Source organism: Marmota flaviventris, chromosome 11 (genome assembly GCF_047511675.1).
Source record: "Marmota flaviventris isolate mMarFla1 chromosome 11, mMarFla1.hap1, whole genome shotgun sequence".
NCBI lineage: Eukaryota > Metazoa > Chordata > Mammalia > Rodentia > Sciuridae > Marmota > Marmota flaviventris.
Genome location: NC_092508.1, coordinates 93,168,527 through 93,192,347, shown reverse-complemented (window position 1 = coordinate 93,192,347; position 23,821 = coordinate 93,168,527). Strand labels below are relative to the sequence as shown.

Below are 23,821 nucleotides of genomic sequence, written 5' to 3'. Positions count from 1 at the left end.
TGGCTTCTCTGTAGAAACTGAGAGGCTGATCCTAAAATTCATGTGGAAACTCAGAAGCCCCAGAATAAGCTAAAACAACCTAGAAAAAGAACAGAATTGGAAAAGTCACACTTCCCAATTTCACAACTTATAACCAAGATGCTGTAGTTAAAACAGCATAGCATTGGCCTTAGAGAAATTAATGGACTATAAATGAAACAGATTTTACATTTATGGTTAGTTGATTTTCTGTTAAGATTGCCAAAACAATTCAACAGGGAAAGAACAGTCTTGGTGTTAGAACAACTGGATATCTATGTATATAAAAGAAAAAAATTGGACATCATTATACCTTATATAAAAATCAATTCAAAATGTAAAGACCTGGGGCTGGAGATAAAGCTCAGTTGGTAGAGTGCTTGCCTAGCATGCACAAGTTCCTGGGTTCAATCCCCTGCTCCACCAAAAAAGAAATAAAAAAATAAAGTGAAGACTTAAATTTAAAAGCTAAAACTACCTGAACAACTAAAAGCAGAGACTCAGATACTCTGTATACCAACTTTCACTGAAGCATTATTTACAATAGCCAGAGGGTAGACAAAACTGAAATGTCCACCAGTGAATGAGTAAACAAAATACAATGGATAAACCACTCATATACATAAATATAAATTTACATATTAAAAAAGTTTATACAAAGATCATTTATACAAAAATATAGAAAGATTAAGAGTTCTATGTAGGATTATAGGCAATTTTTCCATATTTCAAAAAACTATAAAATATTATAGCCTATTTAAAAAATTAATTTAATAGTATTTAATTTATGAGTGTTATATATGCAAGAGTCATAATTTACACTCATCATATTCATACTGATTGTATTCTTGGTAGCACAGTAAGGCTGGAACTACATGAAGTTTTTCCTGTACTACTTCAGGCAAAACTTACTTCAGAAATTGGCTCTTGGCTGTGCTTGGATCACCAACAATGCAGACATTTATGTCCCCTCGAAGAGAGGTCCCTTCTCCTGTAGTCTTTGGAACACCACCAAAAAGCATCAGCAGGACACCACGTTTTACTTCATCATTGCCTAAAATGAAAAGTAGTTAGATAAAAAATTCATTTTTTGACATAAAGGCAAATATTCTAAAGAAAACTAAAAGCATTTACCAACCAAAGGGCAGAAACACCCGATGTTAAGCAAAACAGGTAAAACTACCTGGCTTCTGATCTTGGTTCTTGCTCTGTGGACTTATCTAGCCAATTGTTCCAATATCTTCTCATAATGTCTTAGGTGCCCCTGCTCACAATCCTAAGAGCCTTTCCTATCTCTTAACCCTTAAAGATCTGTATCCACAAACGAACTATGTCCATCACATTTACTAATTGTTTTTTGGTGGTGCTAGGGATTAAACCCAGAGCCTTGTGCATGCTGAGCAAGCACTCGACCACTGAGATACACCTCCAGTCCATTTGTTGGTTCTTTCTAATGGGAGCTCTCCAGTTCCATTAGGAGGTTTTGTTAATTTTTCATTTGTTCTTATTAGTTATACGTGACAGTAGAAAGTATTTTGACATATCATACATGCATGGAGTATAACTTCCCACCCATTCTTGTGGTTGTACATAATGTGGAGTTATAATGGTCTTGTATTCATATATGAACAAAGGAAAGTAATGTCTGAGTCATTCTACTTTCCTATTCCCATCCCTCCTTTCTTCCCCCCATTCCTCCCTGTCCACCCCACCCCTTCCACCTATTGTAAGTTAGCACCCGCATATCAGAGAGAAAATTTGGTCTTTGATTTTTTGGGTCTGGCTTATCACTTAGCATGATAGTCTACAGTTCCATTCATTTACCAGCAAATGTCACAATTTCATTTTTCTTTATGGCTGAGTAATAGAAGAGCACCTATGATGGTTCCATAGCTTAGCTATTGTGAACTGAGCTGCTATAAACGATGTGGCTGCGTCACTGTAGTAAGCTGATTTTAAGTCCTTTGGGTATATGCTGAGGAGTGAAACAACTGGGTCAAATGATGGTTCCTTTCCAAGTTTTCTGAGGAATCTCCATACTGCTTTCCAGAGTGGTCGCATCAATTTGCAATCCCACCAGCACTTTATGAGTGTACCTTTTTCCCCACATCTTCACTAACATTTACTGTTACTTGTATTCTAGATAGTTGCCATTCTGACTAGAGTGAGATGAAATCTCAGTGTAGTTTTAATTTGCATTTCTCTAATTGCTAGTGATGTTGAACATGTTTTCATATATTTAGAAGACCCCCAAAACTCCAGAAAACTTCTAGAACTCATAAATGAATTCAGCAACGTAGCAGGATATAAAATTTACACCCCCCAAAATCAACTGCATTCCTATACATCAGTGAAGAATCCACTCAAAGAGAAATTAGGAAAATTTTCCCATTCACAATAGCCTCAAAAAAATAAAAAATAAATAAATAATGGGAAATCGATCTAATGAGAGAGGCGAAAGACCTCTACAATGAAAACTACGAAACACTAAAGAAAGAAATCTCCCATGTTCTTGGATAAGCAGAATTAATATTATCAAAATGGCCACACTACCAAAAACTATACAATTTAATGCAATTCCTATTAAGGTTCTAATGATTTCTTCATAGAAATAGAAAAGCAGTCATGAAATTCATTTGGAAAAACAAGAGGCCAGAATAATCAAAGCAATGCTCTCAGAAAAGTGAAGCAGGAGACATCAAAATACCAGAATTTAAATTACACTACAAAGCTATAGTAACAAAAATAGCATGTATTGGTACCAAAACAGACATGAAAACTAATGGTACAGAATAGAAGACACAGAGACAAACTCACATAAATACAGTTATCTCATACTAGACAAAGATGCTATAAATAAGCATTGGAGAAAAGATAGCCTCTTCAACAAATGGTGCTGGGAAAACTGGAAATCCATATGTAACAAAATAAAATTAGACCCCTATCTCTCACCCTGCACAAAATTCAAAGTGGATCAAGGACTTAGGCATTAGACCAGAGACCCTGCACCCTACTAGAAGAAAAAGTAGGCCCAAATCTCCATCATGTTGTCTTGGGAACTGAATTCCTCAACAAGACACTTAAAGCACAAAAAGTAAAAACAGGAATCAATAAATGAGATGATATCGAACTAAAAAGCTTCTTCACAGCAAAGGAAGCAAGACCGTGAAGAGAGCCTACAGAATGGGAAAAAAATTTTGCCACCTGAACTTAAGACTATTAAATCTCTAGGATATATAAAGAACTCAAAAAAACACTAAAACCCCCAAAAAACCCAATCAATAAATGGGCAAAGGAACTGGACACTTCATGGAAGAAATGCGATCAGTCCATCAAGAGTTTTAAGACATTACTTTTATCATCACCTATATACAGTAATGAACTAATAGGGAGTAAATAAGATGCTGAGTATAATTTTCAACCACTTCTAAACTTGAACTCCACCAATTAAATGCTATGCAAATTTGCATAAATCATTCCATAAAAATAGAAAATTAAAAATCCATCCCCCAGGCTGGGCACTGTGGTTCACACCTATAATCCCAGGAAGAAAGTTGAGTGGAGCCTCACAATTTAGTGAGTCCTTGGGGACCATGATCAGGGCTGGGGTGCATCTGTAGGTGATTTCAATTCCCAGTACAGGGGGGAAAATCCATTCCATGAACTTACTTCTGTGACTTATATGGAAGAAAATGTGTTGAGGGTGTGGTGGTTTTAAACACATCACAAATTCTTTGACACACCTCATTATAAGAGATGGAATCCAATTCACCTTCCTCTGAGTGGGGGATGGACTTAGTGACTTCATTTTAACAAATTCTTATGGTGGAAGTAAAAGTCTGGAACTTCTGAGGCTAGGTCTTTGATGGCATTTTGCTTCCTCCTTGCTTTACTCTCTTGGACCATGTGCTCTGGAAGAAGCAAGCTGCTGTGCTGTGAAGATAATCAAAACAGCCCTACTGGGAAGATTCATATGGGAAGGAACTGACATGGCCAGTTAACAATTAGCATTAACTGGAAGTCATCTGAGTGAGCCCCCTTGTTAAGTGGCACCTCCAGCCCTAGTCAATGATTACAGGCCCTGCTGACATCCTTTTTTTTTTTGGTGGTGCTGAGGATTGAACCCAGGGTCTTGTGCATGTAAGGCAAGCACTCTACCAACTGAGCTACATCCCCAGCCCACCTGCTGACATCTTAACTGCAACCTCATGATGAAAGACCCTGAAGTAGCATCACCCAGCTAAGGTGCTCCCAGATTCTTGAACCATGAACCAGTACTGTTTTAACTCACTAAATTTGAGTTTTATAACAAGAGATTACTTATGGGAGGAAGGGAGAAACACAAAAATGGTGACACCCACTCCATTTGAGAGGATACTCTAAAATCCATGAAGAATTAACATAAAAGGGTTCAGTTGTTCCACTGATCAAACAGGAAAAGAAAAAAAAAAAAAAAAAAAGGTTACACCTATACCTAAGAGAAATACCCATAATTTCAGCAGTTCTTTACATAACCCCAACTTTATATGGAAGGCAGGGATAGACTAATTCAAGGGTAAAACTTCAGGCCCCCAAATTTATTCATGTCCTTCAACACAAGAAGGGGATATAATGACTAACGGTGACAGCTAGCAATTAAGAGTCAGAAAAACACAAAAGAAAACTGCCAAAAGCATAGATAATACAAGTAACCAAAAGCATCATGAAATTTCATGAAATGTATGAAAATTTTAGTAAAGCAAGCCCAGATTAGTTTAGTGTATTGGAATATAGCAGTTTGGCCATAAGGCCAGAAAAAATTGATTTTCTTTTAAAATTGTGGCAAAATATACATAACATAAAATTTACCATTGTAACCACTTAAGTATATAGTTCAAGGGCATTACATACTTTTTTTAATACATGTTTATTTTATTTTTTTTGAGAGAATTTTAATATTTATTTTTTAGTTTTCGGCAGACACAACATCTTTGTATGTGGTGCTGAGGATCGAACTCGGGCAGCACGCATGCCAGGCGAGCACGCTACCACTTGAGCCACATCCCCAGCCCGGCATTAAATACTTTATTTGAATAACTTACTGCTACCCCTTTCCAGAATTTTTTTCATGATCCCAAATAGAAACTCTGTTCTTTGAAAAACTCTTCATTTCCCACGTGCCCCCAGCCCCTGATAATTTCTATTCCACTTTGTCTCTATGAATTTGCCTACTTCTAGAATGTCTAGACCTTGCGTAGTGAAATTGTATTTGTCCTTTTGTAAATAACCCGTTCTAAGCCCACTAGAAACCTTTATCTTCTGATCTATGTACTTTAAAAAATTAAATGCTGCTCTTTGTAATAATTAGTTAGATTTCAAGTTTGTGCACAAATAGATATAACTCTTACCATGTATAGTAGGAAACAAGCTGGTACAAAGATTGTGATATAGATTTTTATCTTGACTCATTTCAAACACTTTCTCCCACTCTTTCACAGTCATTTGGTTCTTAATACTCTCAGCTGTCTGTTCCTCATCTCTGAGCTCTTTCCCTCCAAACTAAGGTGGAGAAAAAAAGGAAAATATATTAGTATAGAAGTGGCCAAAACAATGAAAAGGAAAACAAACTACTACAAGCAAAATATAGCTCAGAAGGTCAAATTCACAATTTATCAAATAGAAAGGTTTGAAGAAAAAAAAAAAAAAAGCAAAAATCAAGGTGGGCATGGTGGCACACATCTGTAATCCCAGCTATTTGGGAGGCTGAGGCAGGAGGATTGCAAATTGGAGGACAGCCCAAGAATTAAAATTAAATAAAGCTAGGATATAGCTCAGCAGTGGAGTACTTACCAAGTATGAGGTTTTATCCCCAGCAGCACAAAACACCCCCAAAACAAAAACTCCCTAACTAGTAAGCTTCAGTTAATGAAACTACTTAAGGTTGACATTTGTCAAGTGAGTCGAAACAAAAAAAGCTACCACAATTGTTTTATAGCCCTCTATAAATGTATCTGGATGCTCAAGAGATGAGACATAGTTGAATGTTAATCTCTGATATGAAAAAGAAAACAAAATCAAAGAATATTATGTTCTTTTTTCTTTTTCAGTACTATTTTCCTATTCTTTTTTGGATTGGACTATTTTTCCCAAACCCGTTTCCATTTCAAGACACAGAATTAACTAAATAATACTGCCAGAAATCCACCACTCTCAGAAATAGCAATTTACTTTACTTCCCAGGTTACTAAGTCTTTTTATCAGTACGTTCTCCACAGAGCATGTCAGAGGAACTATAATACTTACACAAAATAAAAAACATGGATAATACATGCCATTACCCTCAAAATGTATGAAAACAATAAGGCTTCTCCTCAAGGTCAGAAAGACATGAAAAGATTTTTTTTAATATTTATTTTTCAGTTTTCGATGGACACAACATCTTTATTTTATTTTTATGTGGTGCTGAGGATCGAACCCAGCACCCAGCGCATGCCAGGCGAGCGTGTTACCGCTTGAGCCACATCCCCAGCCCCGAAAAGATTTGGTTTTAATACTGAAGAATCAACATCAACCCAACCCTTTAGACTTTTATACTGACTAGATAACTCAGATGTTTTAGAAGCATATTAAATTGCAGCAGCCTCAAGCGAGCTGTTTGTCAAGCTCTGGCATTTTATTAAGATTCACCATGAGGGATGTAGCTCAGTGTTAAGAGCATTTGCCTAGCAAGACCCTGGGTTCAATCTCCAGCATGCAAAAAAGACTCACCCTTGGGTTAGTTGGTGCAACAAAACAGGCAAGAAAGACCAGCCTATAAGACAGGTCCCTAACACCAAGGGCCCGGAGCCCTCGAATGCCTTCTGTCTCATATCCATCAACACCACTGACACGGGAATTCGTTTCTGCACGTGCTCCTGAAAGATTAAATGATAGGCCATTTCAAATACTATAGGTGCTGGGAACTAACACTGCTCATATAAATCAGATATAAATATGATTTCCTTATAAACTTTGGAAACATTCAGAATAGCCAATATTGTAGGAAAATCAATTTTTTATTCTCATCACACTTTTTTGTTTCTCCTTTGATTGGCAGCCAAAAAGAAGAGAAGTTGAATACCTTGCAGTTCAGGTAACCAAGAATTTGTTAAATTTGAGCCATAGATTACCACCTGGTGTGCTAAGCTTGGAGACATCAGGCACGACAATCAGTGTCCCCGTAAAATCACATTTGTCACCAGCTTGAGCTGACTCCACAGCTTCAGCCCTCAAGATTACTTCTAAACTGCGGGGGATACTTCCTCGGGGAAGCTCAGCTTGAGTCTCCTGAATACGAACCTATAACAAAAGTAAACAGCCAAGAATGAGAAGAGATCCCTTTCATACACCATGTAATCTAAAGTTAATGACACAAACACTGGCAGAATTCTAAATGATCTTACTCTTTGTGGACTTTTGACATGTCCCAACTTTCACTTTAAAATTCTCTATCCAAACACAAAGAAACCAAAACCAAAAACTCTACCCTAAAATTCTTTGGATTACCCCTACTAAAAATTCCTTGAAAGACAAATATTTAGGGGCTGAATTTGTAGCTCAGTGGTAGAGTGCTTGCCTAGCATGTGTGAAGCACTGGGTTTGATCCTCAGCACCACATTAAAAAAAAAAAAAAAAAAAAGAGTATTAGTGTCCATCTACAACTACAGAGATATTTTAAAAATAAAAAGGCTGGGGATTTTCTTCAGTTGGTAAAGCACCTGCCTTGCATGCACAAGGCCCTGGGTTCAACCCCAGCACTTTAAACAAGGGCAAGGCACTAAGCATCTCAGTGAGACCCTGTCTCTAAATAAAACACAAAATAGGGCTGGGGATGTGGCTCAGTGGTTGGGTGCCCCGAGTTCAATCACCCTCAAAATTTCCTTGTTCAAAATGACTATCAGATGCATGCAGTGGTACATGCCTGTTAATACTAGCTACTCAGGAAGCCATGACAGGAGAATTCCAAATTGGGAAGCCCACCTCAGCATCTTAGCAAGATCCTGTCTCAAAAAAATGAAAAAATAAAAAGGGCTGGGGATGTATATGAGTGGTAGAGCACGCCCAGATTCAATATCCAATACGATGCGCCCCCCGACTCTGTTCTGATTCATCTTCTCCCTAAAACTTTGCAAAGGAATTTTATAAAAACTTTCCAATATACTTCTATTTTTGGTAGCAGGGATTGAACCCAGGGGTGCTCAACCACTGAGCCACATTACTAGCTCTTCTCACTAAGTTGATTATTAGGGCCTCAATAAATTTGCTGAGGCTGGCCTCAAGTTTGTGCTTCTCCTGCATCAGCCTCCTGAGTCACTGGGATTATAAGCATGTTCCAACATACTTTTATATCCTCTACTTCAACCCGTTGATTGTCAACATTACCTATGTAGCTATACATATTTTCAATTATAATATTTGAAAGTTATAAACATCAAATAACTTCAAGGCTAAATATTTTAGCATTCATCTCTGAGAATAAAGACAATCTCCTATATAGCCATACTACCATTAACACAATCCAGAGAATTAATAGTACTCAATTCCATAAAATTACATACTATCTCCTCTTATCTAGTCCATCTTCAATTGTTTCCAATTATCAAAATATCCTATATTACAGTTGAGGTTCCCCCCACCCCGCAAACCAACACCCAACCTAGATTCATACTTTGATTGTTATATCATCTTTGAAAACTATAAAGCACCTCTTACCCAAAGCTGATGTAGAACATATGCTTCTTATAAACTTTCAGGTTAACATAAGAAAACTAAGGACTAAAAACTAATTGAATAAACAAACAAAAAAACCCTTATTATTAATTATTTTACTCTGATCATTCTCCATTCTTTTTTTTTTTTTTTAGAGGGGGGGGGGGAGAAAGAGAGAGAATATTTTTTAATATTTATTTTTCAGTTTTCAGTGGACACAACATCTTTATTTTATTTTATGTGGTGCTGAGGATCGAACCCAGCGCCCCGCGCATGCCAGGCGAGCGCGTTACCACTTGAGCCACATCTCCAGCCCCATTCTCCATTCTTGGGCTGCTGTAACTTTTTTTTCATATTCCATATTGCATAAACGCTGCTGAGATTTTAATTTGTCTTCATTCTTATTATCATCCATCACCTCTTACCCAGACAACTATCTACTAGTTTCTGTTAAATACCATATACCACTGTCCCATTAAGCTTCCTTAAGAAACCAAAAACACAGGGCTGGGGTTGTGGCTCAGTGGCAAAGCGCTTGCCTCATATGTGAGGCACTGGGTTCAATCCTCAACACCACATCAAACAAACAAACAAAAAACAAAGATATTGTGTCCATGTAAAAAAACAAACAAAAAAAATCACCCCAAACACATACCTTCCCCCACATCCACAACAAAATATGTTCACACTGCTTATCAAGATAGACCTAGGGGAGGGCTGAGACTGTAGCTAAGTGGTAAAGCACTTGCCTCACAGGTGTGAGACCCTGGGTTCTATCCTCAGCACCACATAAAAATGAATAATTAAAGATATTAAAAAAAAAAAAAGGATAGACCTAGGGGATAGGGACCTAATTCAATGGTACAACACTTGCCTATCATGTGCAAGGCACTGGCTTCAATCCCTAACAACACAGACCTAAACTTCTCAGTCTAAAATGTAAAAATCTAAGTATCTTCAGGCCTCGTATCAAATCATCTCTCAGATCATCTCCAACCCAGCTCTTCTCCTACAATCATGATAATCCTCACCGCTTCCATGCTAGTCTGCTGAATTTTCACTCAGGCTTTCACCCTTTCTATCCACCAAATTCAAAGTTTTATACTAACAAGTTGCTACCTCCAAAGCTTTCTTAAATGCAGCTTATAATAATAGTTATTGGTTATTTTTTGACAAATTTTGTCACAATCTGAAGGAACTTCTAATCTAAGTCATTAAACTTTAAAACAATTTTTTTTTTTTTTAAAGAGAGAAGAGAGAATTTTTTAATATTTATTTTTTAGTTTTCGGCGGACACAACATCTTTGTTTGTATGTGGTGCTGAGGATCGAACCCAGGCCGCCCGCATGCCAGGCGAGCGCGGTACCGCTTGAGCCACATCCCCAGCCCTTAAAACACAATTGTATACTGACAATTAAAATTTACATTAAGAGTTTGGGGCTTAAATTTGAAGTCACTTTTTTTTTTTAACATTTATTTTTTAGTTTTAGATGGACACAATATCTTTATTTTACATTTATGTGGTTCTGATCGAACCCAGTGCCTCATGCATGCTAGGCAAGCGTTCTACCACTGAGCCACAATCCCAGCCCCTTGAAGTCACTCTTACTACAAATAAGCTATTTCAAGGGCCCCAGAGTGAATTACTAAATAGCATAGACTGAATCCAGTCTAAACACAAGTAAATAAATACCTTCTGAAAATCAACAAATCTTGATTTATTTGTATCCAGCAAGAATCTCCTTCTGTTGGCACAAACTGGATTTCGGCAGATATTTGGCTGTGTATATTTGAACTGCTGTTCTACGTCTTTGATCACTGTCTGACAGTCCAAGCACAAGAAAGTTCCGCTCACAAGCTCTGGGTGAACTGGGTGAGTCCGCACCACCTGCCCACTGATTCGAGTGAGCAAACCAATTCTGGATGAGGTGAGTTCTCGAATTCTGTTTAAAGATAAGTGTTTCATTAATAAATACCTACTTCTCAATTACATTTTTTTTCCCTATACTAGGGATTGAACCCAGGGTACTTAACCACTGAACCACATCCCCAGCCTGTTTTTTTTTTTTTTTGAGACACGGCCTCGCTAAGTTACTAAGGCTGGCTTTGAACTTGTAATTCTCCTGCCTCCTCCACCTGTGAGCCAGTGGGATTAAAGATATGTGCCATTGGGCCTGGCTCAACTTCTCCGTATGGGAAATCCCCCAATTTTTTATTTTAATGAAAGTATCCAATGATAAATTATCCTTCTCAGGAAACATCAAACGACAAATAATTTAGTGAACATGCCCATTCCTAAATTATATAATATACACAAATTCATGAAAATATATAAATGAATATGAAAAACTAAATAAATAAAAATTAAAAATTGTAAAACAGAATGATCCCATTGTTTTATATGCAAACCCATCTTTTGCTTACCTACAATTTGCTAAAAAGAAAAAAAAGTATATTTTCATAACAAAGTTATCATGGGAAAATAGTTTATACTTAGAAGTTCAAAACACTTCCTTTACCTTACAAATTCATTTTACGTGAAATAATGTGGTAATTTTTAAGTGATTTTGAGAAATTAAGTTCTCAAAACATATCACTTCAGCTTCTTCCAGTAAATTTCTTCTTTAAGTAACCACTAAAGGGATGGTTGAAAGTTATGAATTTAAGCTTTAGAGTGTTGTAAGATTCATGCACTTCTGCAATTGTTCTGAGTTTTCGCATTTTTATCACTTGACCAATCTTTTCTCCCAAATTCCCTAAATGGTGCCCTAAAAATGTGACAATCTTAAGCATTTGGTTCACTTCACTTACTTCCTATGCCATCTCTAAAGAAAAACATGTTTCTCCAACACTAAACTTTCAGGGTAACTGGACAGAACTCTTTTAAAAGCCAACTTTCTACAAAATGTGTATGAAAAACTTTTTTCCTTCCTGGTATTATATTTATTTATGTTTGTATGTATATATGTATATACATGGGGCTGGGGATCAAACCCAGGGTCTTGGCATATACTAGGCATGTGATCTACTAACATCCCAGTATCCTCCTGGTACTATAGCAATTTATAAATACTCTCTATAACAATTCTTGTCACCACTAGGTGTAAAAAATGTTACAGCAACAAATCCATCTTTTTGCATGATTTGGTAGAAAACCTAAGCCAAAAGACTTTATAGATGAGAAAAATGAGGCTTAGCAAAGTAAGAGTGATTCATGTGACATTAAGCCAACTAACAGCAGATTTAGGCAATCTCCCAACTTTTCTAACTGATTACTGTCATGTACACTACTGGTAAATTCCTTTTCTTCCAAAGGGTTTCTTACTTGTGTCTAGTAGGAAGGTCCTGGAAGGCAACATAAAAATCCTTGGCAAGAGGGATCTCTTTTCGGTCTTTGACAAAGGTTTTCAAGGCCCGACACAAGTAAGGGTAGACTCTGGGAAAAAAAAAAACAAAGACAACTGACATTTTAGAGTCCTACCCGCAAGGCGTCTTTCCCTTTTCATGCTTGCCTACAGCTAAGTAATTTCATCTGGTCCCAATCAAGCCATGGAACTTACCTGTGCAGGAACCTTCTATTTAATTTGGGTTTAGGAGCCTCTTTCAATCCTCTGTTGTCCCACCATAAATAGAAACATCAAAGATAAAATGCTGTACCTGACTATCTATTGTCTTTCATTATACAGCAATCATACTGCAGATCACTTCTCTGTCCAAGGTGACTCAACCTAAACAATCACCCTGCCAGTTTTATGCTCAATACTGTGAGTTTTCTCTGGTCTGTTTACAATCTAGTAAAGCAGCATTCTTTTTGGTGTGCTAAGTCCTAGTATATTTTTGGTTTCCTTTTTTTTTTTTTGGGGGGGGGCATTGGGTACTGGGGAGTGAACTAAGAGCACTCAACCACTGAGCCATATCCCCAGCTCTTTTTTTGTATTTTAATTAGAGACAGGGTCTCACTGAGTTGCTTAGCGCCTCGCCCTTGCTGAGGTTGGCTTTGAATTTTTGATCCTCCTGCCTCAGTCTCCTGAGCTGCTGGGATTACAGGTGTACACCATCGAACCCAGGTTGGTTTCATTCTTGATTAATAAAGTTGCAAGAAGACAGGGAAGAATTTATGTCCTGATGTGAGAGCAAACTGGCAGAAACGTTCTATTTAACTGAAGTGGGTCTTTTGATCTGAGTTCCCAAAGGCTGTTGCAGCTTGGTTTGTTTAAGTAGTGAGTTCTGAAAGCCCTCTGAAAAAAGAGCTCCTTTCAAGAGAGAAAACTGAAGCACGGCTTATACAGAAGGTATGGCACAGCTGCTTCTACTTCAATCTGATTTTTCTGTCGCTTGTCAATGCAAGTTTTCCTCTGCATGTTTTCACAACAAACTATGCTGCTTATTTCCTCAGCCCCTTTTTCTTGGTGGTAATGGGATTGAATTCAGGGCCATGTGCTTGCTCAGCAAGTGCTCCACCAATGAGCTATATCCCCAGCCTTTTTTTTTTTTTTTATGTCAAGACAGGATCTCCTTATAGTGCCCATTCTTGCCTGAAATTTGAGATCTTACATCAGCTTTCCGAGTCAATAGGATTATAGGCATCTACCACCATGACCTGCTCAATTTTTTTTTTTTTTGGTGGTGGTGCTGGGGATTGAACCCAGGGTCTTGTGCATGCCAGACAAGCACTCTACCAACTGTGATATATATAAAAGTCAGCCTAAGTTACTAAACATAAATGTCTAAACATAGTATTTCTACCAATAGATATCACACTCATTAAATGTTTTCAAAGAATTTTATATGGCATAAAAAATGTTAATACTATTAAAGACATCGAAATACAACAAGATTCTTGGGGCTGTAGCTCAGTGGCAGAGTGCTTGCCTAGTACGTGTGAGGCACTGGGTTCGATCTCAGCACCACATAAAATAAAGGTATCGTGTCATCTATGACTAAAAACATAATTATTATTAAAAAATACAATGAGATTCTAAACAAAACTCTGCACTTGCAGACTTGGAAGGCCTTTGAAACTTTGTTTTAGTAGATCCTAATGGTGGTTTTCATTAGTGGGAGGATTACAGACATACAGATGATTTAGCCAAAAAAATTAAACATTAAGGGAACAAGCACAACCTCATTACTATAAAGATATCCTTAAGCCAGACACAATGGTGCATGCCTATAGTCCCAGCTGCTCTGGAAGTCTGAGGCAAGAATGCTTGAACCATGAAGTTCAAGGCTAGTCTGGGCAACATAGTGACAAATCATCTCAATTAAAAGAAAAAAAAAAAGTAAATACAGTTCTCCTATTTAAAAAACTATACAGAAAGCAAAATGAACACGAAAAAAAGATTAGCTCCACAAAAGCCTACATTAAGTTCAGAGCACTGCCTTTATTATTTGCAAAGAAATAACTGTGACAGCTGCCTTTCTGCCTCAAAGTGAACACTTCCAGTCCAAAAGGAGCTGGCTTCCCAGGCTCTATCCCTATTCAAAGTAATGAAGATTAACAAAAAATATACCTGTAGAACTCTTCTTGAATGGTGGTGGAAAGTTGTTGGTTAAATTGCTCCAGGTCCACAAAACTCACAACCAGTGTGTTTCTCTCAGGACGAATTAGCTCTTCTGCCAACTGCAAGTACTTAACTTCTCCATCGCTGCTCTGGAATCTGAAGATATATGTGGGTCAGATTTAAATGAGGAACTAGGCAGTAAATAAGAATCTGCACTGCATGCCTGAAAATTCAATGAATTGGCTAAAGATTATCGGCTTTAGGATCAGACAGGTCCCTGTTTAGTAGTTCTGCAACTTGAGGCAAGTTACTTACCTTTTTAAACTTCCTTTTTGCTATTTTTTTAAAAAATCAAAACATCACTTTATCTCAAAAAATTGCTAATTAAATTAAAGATTAAATGAGGGAATGCCTATAAAGTGATTTGTACAATGTCTGGAATAGTAGGAAAATTGAGTCTTTAGATTTTTAACTTTAAACATTTATTTAACATTTTCTAGGCTGCGGATGTGGCAGAACTCGTATGCCATGTGTGAAGCCCTGGGTTCACTCCCAGAAAAACAAATACTGTTTTTTTTTTTTTTTTGGGGGGGGGGCGGTGGTACTGGGGTTTGAACCCAGGGCCTTGTGCATGCGAGGCAAGCACTCTATCATCTGAGCTATATCCCCAGCCCCAAATACTGTTTTTTTTAAATATTGTTTTTTAAATTAAGACCAGAAAATGTTACACTGAAAAATTCAAGTTAAAAACCCAAAGATTCATCTTCCTTAAGAAATTTGAAAATGGACAGATGAGTCATATTTAAGAAGCAGAAATAAAGGGGCTGGAGCTGTATCTTGGTGGTGCAATGCTTACCTAGCAAGAACAAGGCCCTGGGTTGGATCCATAACACTGCAAAAAAAATTTCAAGGTGGGGGGAAACACCACAGAAGTGAGATGTGTTCCAAAAGACTGCTAGGGCTAATAAACAAATTCAGCAAAGTAGCAGATTACAAAATCAACATTCAAAAAACAATAGCTTTCAGGGCCGGGGTTGTGGCTCAGTGGTAGAGCGCTTGCCTAGTATGCATGAGGCACTGGGTTCGATCCCCAGCACCGCATAAAAGTAAACAAATAAAATAAAGGTATTGTGTCCATCTACAACTAAAAGAAAAAAACATTAAAAAAAAAAAATAGCTTTCCTATATACCAATAATTAATCTGCTGAGAAAGAAGTCAGGAAAACTATTCCATTCACAATAGCTTTAAAAAAAATAGCCAGGCATGAAGGCTCACAGCCAGGCATGAAGGCTCACGCAGATAATCCTAGTAGTTCTCTAATGTAATCCCAGTGGTTCCAGATGCTGAGACAGGAGGATCTTGAGTTGAAAGCCAACCTTAGCAAAAGAGAGGTGCTAAGCAACTCAGTGAGACCCTGTCTCTAAATTCAAAATAGGGCTAGGGATGTGGCTCAGTGGTCAAGTGCCCCTGAGTTGAATCTCCAGTACCTCCTGGCTACCCCCCCACCCCACTCAAAAAAGTGAAACAACCAAAAAACTAGAAATAATTCTAACCAAGAAGGTGACAAACCTCTACAATGAAAACTACAGAACATTGAAGAAAAAAATTGATTGAAGACTACACAAGAAGATGGAAAGATTTCTATGTTCACGGAGAGGCAGAATTAATATTGTTAAAATGGCCATACTACTAAAAACAATGTACAGAATCAATGAAATTCCCCTTAAAATACTGACAAAATTCTTCACAGAACTGAAAAAGGGGTGGGGATGGGGAAAACCCTTAAAATTTGTTTGGAAAATAAAAAACCCAGAATAGCCAAAGCAATGCTGGAGGTATTAAGATATCTGACTTTTAGTTGTACTACAGAGCAATAGTAACAAAAACTGCACAGTACTAGTATGAAAACATACAGACCAAAGATACAGAAGACAGAGACAAACCATACATCTAGAGTTATCTGGTCATTGACAAAAGTGCTAAAAACATACCCTGGAGATAAGACAGAATTTAAAAATATATATATATATATATATATATATATTAGTTGTTGATAGATTTTTTTTTTTTTAATATATGTGGTGCTGAGAATTGAACCCAGTGCCCCACACATGCCAGGCAAGTGCGCCACCACTGAGCCCCAGCCCCAGCTCCAAGACAGAATTTTTAACAAATGGTGCTGGGAAAACTGGTTATCCATATGTAGAAGAATGAGACTAGACCCTTATCTCTCTCTCTGCAGAAAATTCAACTCAAAATGGATCAAAGACCTAGGAACTAGATCAGAAACTATGCAACTCTTGGAGGGGGTGGAACCATAGGGTAAACACTCCAACATGTGGGCATAGGCAACAACTTTGTCAACAGAACTCCTAAAGCTCAGGAAATAATGCCTAGAATAAACAAATACTACGATAGTATCAAATTAAAAAGCTTCCTGAACAACAAAGGAAACAATTAAGATGCGAAACAGAACCTACAGAAAGGGAGAAAGATCTTTGTTAGCTATTCACCTCACCTGAAAGAATTAATATCCAGAATATATCAAGAACTTGAAAAACACCAAAAATGTAGCCCAGTTAATAAACGGGCAAATTAATCAAGCACACTTCTCAAAAGACATACAAATGGCAAATGAATACACGAAAAAATTTTCAACATCATTAGCAATTAGGGAAATGCAAATCAAAACTACACTGAAAGCGAGGCACACACCTATAATCTCAATGGCTCAGGAGGCTGAGGCAGGAGGATCATGAGTTCAAAGGTAGCCTCAGCACCTTAGCCAGGCTCTAAGCAACTCATCAAGACCCTGCCTCTAAATAAAATACAAAAAAGGGCCAGGTATGTGGCTCAGTGGTTAAAGGTAACTGGGGTCAATCCCAACTACCCCTTCCCTGCCCCCAAAACCAAAAACACTGCACTAAGATTCCATCTCCAGTCAAAATGGCAATCATCAAGAATACAAACAATAGCCAGGCAAAATGGAGTTTTATTCAGCAATAAAGAAAAATGAAATTATGTCATTTGCAGGAAAATGGATGGAACATTATAGTAAGCAAAATAAACCAAACTCAAAGTCAATGGTCATGTTTTCTTTCATATATAGAAATTAGAGAGGAAAAAGGAAAAGAAAGACCAGTGGGTAGGGGGCGACAGGAAGATTCTCAAGAAAACTGGAGAGAGATCAGTAGAGTAGAGGAAAAGGACTGGGGGAGGGAAAAGGGAAATACAGGGGAATGATATTGGTCAAATTATATTGTTCTATTGTGTGTATGTACAAATATGTAACAACAAATCCCACCCAACTATAATGTGCCAATAAAAAAAAAAAGAAAAAAAAACTGTGATAAAGATTCTGCTGAGTCAATAAAAAACTGTTTACTATGGGGGAAAAAAAAAACTATGGTACTGCCTAAGATCTCAGGAAAATGGAAATACACATACAAACAAAATAAAGCAGGGGCAGATGTAGCTCAGAGGTAGAGTACTATCTACCATGTGGGAAGCCGTGGGTTCAACTCCCAATACTGCAAAAACATAAACTCACCAAAGCCCAACAGAATATCAAAGTTATTTTCTATTCTCTTTAACATAATATGCAGCTGGGTGCAGTGCATGCCTGTAATCCCAGCAAACTGGGAGGCAGAGGCAGAAGGATAAAAATTTGGGGCCAGCCTCAGCAACTTAGCAAGATTCTTAAAACGAAAATAAAAAGGTTTAGGGGTGTCAATTCATGGTAGATCTTCCCTGGGATAAAACCCCAGTACAAACAAAATAGGAAAAACCATCACCCGCAAAATATACAGGCTAACTTTAGAGGAAAAAAATCAACTCCTTCTCTAAATACAGCATGTTCTGATTCTTCTATACATGAAACAGTATCTAGCTGGCTGTGGTATGGCAGGCATCTGTAATCTCAAGTACTCCAGAGGCTGAGGCAAGAGGATTGCAAGTTTAAGACCAGCCCAGGCAACTCTGTGAGACCCTGCCTTAAAATAAAATTTAAGAGGGCTGGGATGTAGCTAAGTGATAAAGCCCTTGTCTAGCATGTGTGAAGCCCTAGGTTCAATCCCCAACACCACACATACACACAATAAATTTACTATTATTGAAGAGAGCTTAAAAAAACAGAATTGGAATTCAGCCTTGAAAGACATAAAAAAACTAAAGAGAAAAAGGTGGTAGAAGACTGGTTATAGATGTTTGCAAGTATGTGGGAAAGTCAGAGAAGGTATGGGAAGAAGTGTAGATGATAAATAATGAAACTAGAAATGAGGGAAGAATTTGGACTATTCCATAAGCAATGACAAACCAAAATTGGTTTTGTGAGAGCAAGTTGACTTTTTAAACAAAGTATAGGGTCTGTCTTGTTTATCATTATCCGTGGCATCTAGCTACAAGATAAAGTGAAGGCACATACATTATGTGTTGAAATGAAACATTTACTGAAGACCTTTGTAAGGTGATATGGTAGCTAAGTTTGATTGTGAATGGGACATATTCCAGATTATGTGGCTGACAGGTAAAGATATATGGAAAATGGTAGGAACCCTGGAAGCATAAGGGAACAGATTGGTGCTTGATCCCTGAAAGGTTTACAGAATTTCACAAAGATGAGCCTTTAGCTGGGCTCCCATGGCCCCCCATACTGAGGACTGAAACCAGGAGTGCTTTATCATTGAGCTGCATCTCCAGTCCTTTTTTGAGACAGGGTCTCACTAAGTTGCAGAAACTGGCCTGGAACTTGTGATCCTCTTGCATCAGCTTCTGGAGTAGATGAGATTACAGTCTACTCGGGCTTTGAAAGATGAAGAGTTGTCAGACTGAGAAGAATATTGCCGGTAGCAGGGAAATAGAAAAAAAATTGGGGGTTGGGGGTTACTGAGGATGACTCAGGGGTGCTTAACCACCCTTTTTTATATTGTATTTAGAGACTGAGTCTTGCTAAGCTGCTTTGGTTCTTGATAAGTTGCTGAGGTTGGTTGGCTTTGAACCCACAGTCCTCTGCCTTAGCTTCCCTAGCAGCTGGGATTACAGGTGTAAGCCACTGCACTTGGCTAGAAACAGAAATTAAATCATTTGGGGGGGTGGGGGTGCGGGGAAGGTGGTGGTACCAGGGATTGAACTCAGGGGCACTGGACCACTGAGCCACATGCCCAGCCCTATTTTGTATTTTGATTCAGAGACAAGGTCTTGCTAAGTTGCTGAGGGCCTCACTAAGTTGGTGAGGCTGGCTTTGAACTCGAGATCCTCCTGCCTCAGCCTCCTGAGCCGCTGGGATTACGGCATGTAATTTTGGAAACAGAAATTAAATGACTTTTTTTTTAATATTTATTTTTTTAGATGTAGATGGATACAACACAATGCCTTTATTTTTATGTGGTGCTGAGGATCAAACCCGGGTCCCGCCCATGCTAGGCGAGTGCTCTACCTCTGAGCCACAATCCCAGCCCCTTAAATGATGGTTTTAAGCATAGCAAAACTTCTTTTTGTTTTTTGTTTTAAAGAGAGAGAGAGAGAATTTTAATATTTATTTTTTAGTTTTTCGGCGGACACAACATCTTTGTTTGTATGTGGTGCTGAGGATCGAACCCGGGCCGCACGCATGCCAGGCGAGTGCGCTACCGCTTGAGCCACATCCCCAGCCCCGCAAAACTTCTTAATATAGCATTATTCAAGTAGGCAAAAGTGGAAGCAACCCAAGTGTCCACTCACAGATGAATACATAAGCAAAATGTGATATATACATACAACACCAATCTCAAGAAAAAAATTAAATTTTAACTGGGTATGAAGCCAAGAACACTGCAAGTTCAAAGCCAGTCTCAGAAATTTAGCGAGGTCCTAAAGTAACCGAGTAAAATGCTTTCTCTAAATAAAATATTAAAAAGAGCTGAGAACAGCTTACTGGTTAAGCACCACTGGATTCAATCCCTGGTACTAAACAAAACAAAAAATTGGGTATGGTGGCACATGCCTGCAATTCCAGCACTCAGGAGGCAGAGGCAGGAGGATCCCCAGAGTCCAGGAGTTCAAGACTAGCCTGGCAACATAGTAAGACTTCATTTGGGCGAGGGGGATAGAAATTAGGATATAAACTATAACACATTATGCTGAGTGAAATAAGCCAGATATACAAACGTATTTAGGGCTGGGGATATAGCTCAGTTGGTAGAGTGCTTGCTCACATGCACAAGGCCCTGGGTTCAATCCCCAGCACCACACAAAAAAAAAAACCACACACAACATACTTATATGAGGCACTTAGAGTAATCAAATTCACAGTGTGGTTGCCAGGGCTTAGGACAAGGAGGGAGTGGGTGTTACCTTTTAGTGGGTACAGAGCTTGGGAAGCTGAAGAGCATTTAGGTCATGGATGTGGTAGTTGTACAATGAACACACTTACTGGCACTTTTTTACTGCAAGCTAAAAACTGGTTAAACAAATAAATTATGTAATATATATTTTACAATTTTTTAAAAAATGAAGAGAAATTCATAAGACATTTCAAAGAGTTTACCACTTCACTCTCGAGGCAGCAGAGTTCATACATTAGGGAGAGCACTGGTGTACCTGCACTAAGAAAAGTTAAGATGGGCGGTGTAAGCTAGGGAGGGGAGTTATGAGAAGCCAGGAACCTACAAGGCAACTTTAAAAGGCGAGTGCGGTTGGAGCCTGCAACCCCAAACAAGGGGTATTTCAGCTACTTTTAAGCAGGGCAGAACCTATCTGAGCACCTACCCAACCTCAATGTCCACGCCATTACTTTCATCCAACACAGACTCCAATGGTGATGCGAGCCCACGGCGCCTGCAGCGCCAGGTTTCTGGCGGTGAGGTCTGATGGGGTCTTCCAGAACTTAAGGCCAGTTCGGCCTCTCATCGACCCCACTGAGCCCAGCGGCCCAAGCGGGCAGGTGCTCATCCTCACCGCGCCTGAATTTCCCTAAGGTTACCAGGCCATGTAAACACAGACCTCCCAGGTTGTGAGCATGAAATGATAAAAGCACAATGCCGAACACAAGGCATTGGGTGCAACAGGGGTTTGAGCAAGGGATCGAGGAGGCTTTTACCCATGAAACCAGACCACAGGTCCCAGGCTCCTCCTGGAGGCCTGGCCTGGAGTCTAAGATGGGGCGGGGGCCGCTCTTCCCCGGCTAGAGACCCCCTAGGTTCCGGAACACCCGCCTGCCTCACGGCCCCGCCCGGCCCGGAGACCGCGGGCCGGAGGCGGGCGGCTGGGGAGGCCCGGGGTGCACGCCGAGAGACTTACTCCTCCAAGAAGTCCAGGAACAGTTTCTGGCACTTCTCGGCCACCTCGTCGCGGACTTCTAAGTGCTGACTACCGGCTACTGGCTCTGCTGCTGCTGCGAGGTCCATTGCTGCTTACTACCGCGGGACCGCTACCGCCAAGCCAATACCGCCACGAGTCGCTTCTCCCTAGACGCCGCTTTGCGCGCGCCGCCGCCGCTTCCGTCCCGCCCCCTCGCTCGTCGGAACGGCTGGAGCCAATCGTCGCGTAGGAGCTCGGGGATTTCGCGCCAAACCTGCCCAATGAATGGCGTTTTTGCCCAGAGCCCCGCCCACTGAGCGCGAATTTCGCGCCAAATGCAAAGACGCGGAAAGCTAGAGGTCTGCCTTTGCGCTTGCGCAGTGTGATCGTGCCCCGGGGGTATTTCGGCTTCTCGAGACCGTAAAAAGTCTTTAGTTTTGTCCGAGTGGTTTTTAAAATGTTCTTAAAGTCATTTAACTGATATTAGGTGAACTGTAGGAATAAGGCTGTATGAAATAGAAGAGTGATTAAGATTCAAACCTCCTTGAGCGGTCCATTTGGAGGAAATAAACTGTAAACTAAGAGTTAGAATCCCCCCTCCATAAGAGTCAAAGAGGTGTGGTTTAATGTCTTTGTTAACCTGAGTTTGTCCTATACTTGTTCCTTAAAACAAAGGAGTTGGTAGAGTTCCTGGTTGGTGCTACAGAAGAAAGTCAGCAAAATAGTTAACGCTGTTGATTAATCCCCTTCTTAAAATGCATTCTTGCCTTCTGTTTTCCTTCCCATCTTTTTCTGACTTCATTTAGTTTTCTTGCAGCACTTTGTCTATTTCTAGTTAACCTTCTTTGTAGGTGTCTTAGGGGACCACCTTAAGCCTCTTGACTTTAATAATGTCTGGCTGCTGATGATTTCAAAATGTGTTTCACCAGTACTTTTCTCTGAGCCTCCAAGACTCAGAAACCCGGACCACTTATACTTTTTGAAGCTTCCAGCATAATAAAAACCTGCACATCTGTAATCCCCATTTCTCTGGAGGCTGAGGCAAGTGGATGGCATATTCGAGGCCAATTTCAGCAACCCTGTCTCAAAATACAATAAAAAGGGCTGGAGATGTAGCTCAGTCGTAGAGTATCATGGGTTCAATCCCCAGTACCTAAAATAATAATGATAATGCCCCAAGGTGCAGTGACATACCTCTAATCCCAGCTATTGGGGAGGTTGAGGTTGAGATGGATAAAGCCAAGGCAGTAGGCTGACAATTTGAGCACAGCCTGGGCAACTTAAACCCTGTCTGTAAATAAAGAAAGAAAAGAAAGAAAAATAAAAAGGGCTGGGGACAAACTGCAGTGGTAGACCTACCCTGGGTTCAATCCCTAGTACAAAAACCAAACAAATAAACTGAACAAAATGGACAGAAGTTCAAATTCAAGTAGTTCTTTTCAACATAGCGCAATATTAAGATATAGCTGAGCAGGGTGTCCAGACCTGTAATCCCAGAGACTTTAAATTACTTTAGGGTTCTTTAAATTACTTTAGGGTCCTCTTTAAACTACCTTCAAAGTATATGAGAAAGCAAAGGGAGGTAAATAATTTGTAGAAAATAAACAGAAGCAAAGAAGCTAAGGGGAAATATGTCAAAAGAAAAGGAATAATGGGACTAACTCTTTTTTAAAGTTATTTTCATATGTATTTTTAGTTGTTGATGGACCTTTATTTTATTAATTTATTTAGATACCAAAAAATAAAATATGCTAGATGCTGACCAGTTTTTAAGCAGTATAGGTTTTTCTCCTCAGTTACTTATCTAAGAAAATTCGATCAAGATGACTAAACAATAAGTGGTGAGGATAGTACAAGTGATGGCATTTTTTAAAAAACTTATTTCTATACAATTCTTTATCTTAGAAGCTGGACACCAGGATTACACACACACACACACACACACACACACACTATGATGGTTAATTTTATGTGTCAACTTGAGTGGGTCCTGGGCACCCAGATTAAACATTATTTCTGGTTGTTTCTATGAGAGTATTTCCGGAGGAGTTTAGCATTTGAATCAGTGGGCTCAATAAAGTAGATTGCCCTCTCCAATGTGGTTAGCATCATCCACTCTGCAGAGGGCCTGACTAGAACAAAAGACAGAGGAAGGTGAAATTCATTCTCTTTCTTCTGCCCTCCTTTTTGTGCTAGAACATCTCATCTTCTCCTGCCCTCACATGGGCATGATAGGTTCCCCCTCATATTCTCAGCCCTTTGGACTAAGAAATGACACCAATAGCTTTCCTGGGTC

The 23,821-nt window shown here is 39.1% G+C and overlaps 1 protein-coding gene and 2 non-coding genes across 3 annotated transcripts in view; 1 reads left to right on the top strand and 2 right to left on the bottom strand.

Annotated features, from left to right (window-relative positions):
- The window catches only part of Mcm6 (minichromosome maintenance complex component 6), a 44,507-nt gene extending 22,812 nt beyond the window's left edge, over positions 1-21,695 (bottom strand). Inside the window, exons 1-8 of the mRNA XM_027936816.2 lie at positions 21,526-21,695; positions 14,259-14,405; positions 12,071-12,181; positions 10,439-10,688; positions 7,170-7,335; positions 6,766-6,911; positions 5,406-5,556; positions 931-1,072 (exon numbers count right to left, since the gene is read on the bottom strand). Coding sequence (XP_027792617.1) covers positions 931-1,072; positions 5,406-5,556; positions 6,766-6,911; positions 7,170-7,335; positions 10,439-10,688; positions 12,071-12,181; positions 14,259-14,405; positions 21,526-21,632 — 1,220 coding nt within the window. The 5' untranslated portion in view covers positions 21,633-21,695. The remainder of the gene's footprint in view (positions 1-930; positions 1,073-5,405; positions 5,557-6,765; positions 6,912-7,169; positions 7,336-10,438; positions 10,689-12,070; positions 12,182-14,258; positions 14,406-21,525) is intronic.
- Trnav-uac (transfer RNA valine (anticodon UAC)) lies at positions 4,122-4,194 on the bottom strand. The gene has a single exon. It is a non-coding gene; the product is annotated as a tRNA-Val (tRNA).
- Positions 15,280-15,350, top strand: Trnat-agu (transfer RNA threonine (anticodon AGU)). The gene has a single exon. It is a non-coding gene; the product is annotated as a tRNA-Thr (tRNA).
- Positions 21,696-23,821: the final 2,126 nt, after the last annotated feature.